Source organism: Parus major, chromosome 13 (assembly GCF_001522545.3).
Source record: "Parus major isolate Abel chromosome 13, Parus_major1.1, whole genome shotgun sequence".
Taxonomy (NCBI): domain Eukaryota; kingdom Metazoa; phylum Chordata; class Aves; order Passeriformes; family Paridae; genus Parus; species Parus major.
In genome coordinates, this window is record NC_031782.1 from 15,781,495 (window position 1) to 15,784,351 (window position 2,857).

The window sequence follows — 2,857 nt, forward strand, 5'->3', positions numbered from 1 at the left end:
GGGAATGGCAAAGCTTCCTGTGTTGTCAGAGGGCAAGGAGCGCTCTGGGAGGGGCTTTCAAAGGCAGTGGGGAGGAGGAAGGCAGAGATGGATGAGGCAGCCCTGGGATGCCGGGCCAGCAGTGGCCTGGACATGGTGTCCCCCCAGCTCCCCGGGCCACAGGTGCTGCTGGCTCTGCCGGGCTGCTCCTCTGGGCTGTGCAGAGGTGGCTCCTGATGCCAGGACACTTTCCCCCTGCATTCCTAGAACCTGGACCTGTCCCTCAGAAATGTGTCCCAGCAGAGGCTGAGGTGACAGTCACTGGTGTCCCCAAAAATTAGCAGCATCCAGTGATCCATGTACATGCCCAGGTCCCCAGCACTCCCCACGCTGCTGCCGATCGACCGCCCCGTGACGCTTGTGAAATGCAAACCTTTGGTCCCCAGCAATCTCTAAAGTTTGCTGTCCCTGCTCCACGGGCAGCCTCGGATCCACGGGGTCACTCCCTCGGTTTGTCCCTTTGCTCCAGCTCTCTGGCCCTCCAAGGAAGGCTGCCAGTTACTCATCATCAAATCTCATCAAATCTCCCCTTGTCTCCAGAGAATTTCGTTCTCTCTCCCTGCCCTGCTCATGCTGGATCATCAGGGCACAGCCTGACAAACCCCACAGCTCCTCTCCCTGCCCCAAAGGTGGGCTGTGACCTTCCCTGGCTTCTCACTTCACATTTTCTGCTAAATTGGCTTCATGTGAATTGACACTTGAAAAAAAACCCCAAAAACCCGCACACAGACACGGAGGAGCTGAAAGTCTGGGAGGAGAGCTGGGCTTTCCACCCTCAGGGATGACTCTCCATCCCCCTTTTCCTGCCTGGTAGGATGCAGCCCTGCCACGGGCTGAGCCCGCTTGTCGCCGGGGGAAAGCGGGGAGATTTGGGAGAAAAACACTGCAATTTGGGGGGGAAAACGAAGTGATTTAGGGGGTGAGATGGAGCCGGGCTGCTCCGAGCAGGCAGGCGCAGCCTCTAGATGGTGCAGTCATGCAGCCGAGCTGAGCATGTGTGCAGCGAAGGGCGCTGCGCAACAGGTTGGCGTAGCTCAGCGGGGAGACGCGCTCCCATCCTAGCTGCGGCGGAGCGGGAAGGACTTTCCAGCATCCTGGCGAGAAATCCGCGCCGCAGCCGGCCCGGAAGGCGGGTGAGGGGCAGCGCCACGGGCTGCGCGACCCTCGGAGGGTGCTGAGGGTTTTTGGCAGGGTCGGGCTGCAGCTCCAGCCCCTGGCAGGGAGCGCGGAGGCGGCGGAGGCAGCCAGGGAAGCGGCAGTGCCGAAGCACGCTGTCCGCAGGCCCCCGGGGGACTTTGCTCGGCCAGCCGAGGTGCCGGGGTGAGGAGCCAGCTGAGGGGGAGCAGCTTGTGAAGGCGTCACCAGGTGCGCTGGGAGCTCGCGGGTGCTTTTGGGAGCCGCGGGTTCTCCGCGCCTGCTGCGCCCCGAACACCCCGCAATAAATAAACCCGTGATTCACCCAGGTGTGACGGCAGGGCACGGCGGCCACTCCAGCCCCATCAGCGCAGCCAGCAGAGGAGCTCTGCAGCCTGCCCGCAGCCCTGCTGGCCTGCGGGGCCGAGGAGGGCTGGGCACAGCCCCCGGTGAGCTCGGTCCCACGGAGGGACCCTCCCGGCTGCGCTGGCCCGGGTCCCTGGCCCTGTGCGATGAGGTTGTGGGGCTGTGAAGCGCCGGCTGGGAGAATAAACGAGAGATTCAATTATTAAAAGCACCGAGAGACGAGCGAAAAGGGAGAGCCGAGCCGCACGTGTGCGGGCGGGGAGCGGAGGGGTCCCCGGGGTGAGTGGATCGGGGGGCCGCGGGGACCCCCGCTCGCCACGGGCACGGCGCTGGGCGCGGTGCCGGCAGCCCGGAGCCGGGCGGCTCTGCCCGGCAGCCGCTGCCCGCTCGTCCCGGCAGCCCGGCCAGGCTCGGGATCTGATAAGGAGCCGGAGCTCCACCTCCCCGTGGTGGTGGCGGCGAGAGGCGGAGGCAGCGGCGGGCTTCCCCTGCACATCCTCACACACACCGAGGGACGGAGGCGGGCACGGACCGAGCTGCCCACCGGGGCTGCCTCCAGCCTGAGCCGCCGCTCCGCCGGAGGAGCCGCAGCCCCGGCCAGGGGAGGGGGGCGGTTCCCACGGGACATTTATATATATTTTTTTCCCCCCTCCCCCCTTTTTTAAAATTTTTTTTCCTTCTTTCTTTTTTTATTTTTTTTTTTTTAATTTTCTTTTTTTTTTTTTCCGTTTGGTTTTCATCCGTGGATAACGCTCGAGAGGAGCCGGGGGGGTGGGGGGAGCCCGGTCCCGGCGGGAAGGAGGCGATGGAAACGCCGCGGGACCAGCGCGCAGGGGCTCGGCACGCAGCGCGGAGCCGGCACCATCCAAGTAAGAGCTGCAGCGGGGCCGGGACCCTCGCCCGCAGCCAGGCAGAGCCGCGGGGGGGGGGGTGCGGGATGCCCCGCACCGGAGCTCGGCGCTGCGCGGGAGCGCGGGGCCGGGCGGCGGCGGGAGCGGCGCTGGCGAGCATCCCGCTCCCGAGCATCCCGCATCCCTCCGCTCCCCTCCGCGCCGGGCTGCGCGGAGCTCCGCGGCCAGCGGGGCGGCTCCCGTTTGTCCCCGGTCCCGCCCGGCGCTGCCACTTGTTGTGCGGAGCGGAGCGCGGCCAGCCCCGCACAGAGCAGCGCAGGGCGGGCGGTGGTTGCGGGAGGGCGGCTGTGGCCGGGGGGGTGCGCGCATGTTTCGGGGTGTTTATTTTTCCGCGTGGGGGTGGCCCTGGGTGTGTGTCCCTCGTCCAGCCCTGGGTGTGTGCGCCCGCGGGGTGCGTGGGAGAAGTT

General features: G+C 66.3%; 1 protein-coding gene across 3 annotated transcripts in view; it reads left to right on the forward strand.

The window, feature by feature from the left end:
- Positions 1-1,070: 1,070 nt before the first annotated feature.
- The window catches only part of PCDH1 (protocadherin 1), a 56,497-nt gene continuing 54,710 nt past the window's right edge, over positions 1,071-2,857 (forward strand). For 2 of the 3 annotated variants that reach the window (XM_015641499.2, XM_015641501.2), the window contains exon 1: positions 2,021-2,408. In XM_015641499.2, coding sequence (XP_015496985.1) covers positions 2,345-2,408 — 64 coding nt within the window. In that variant the 5' untranslated portion in view covers positions 2,021-2,344. Of the gene's footprint in view, positions 1,173-2,020; positions 2,409-2,857 lie in introns of those variants that run through there. The other variant, XM_015641500.2, reaches the window with a different exon arrangement.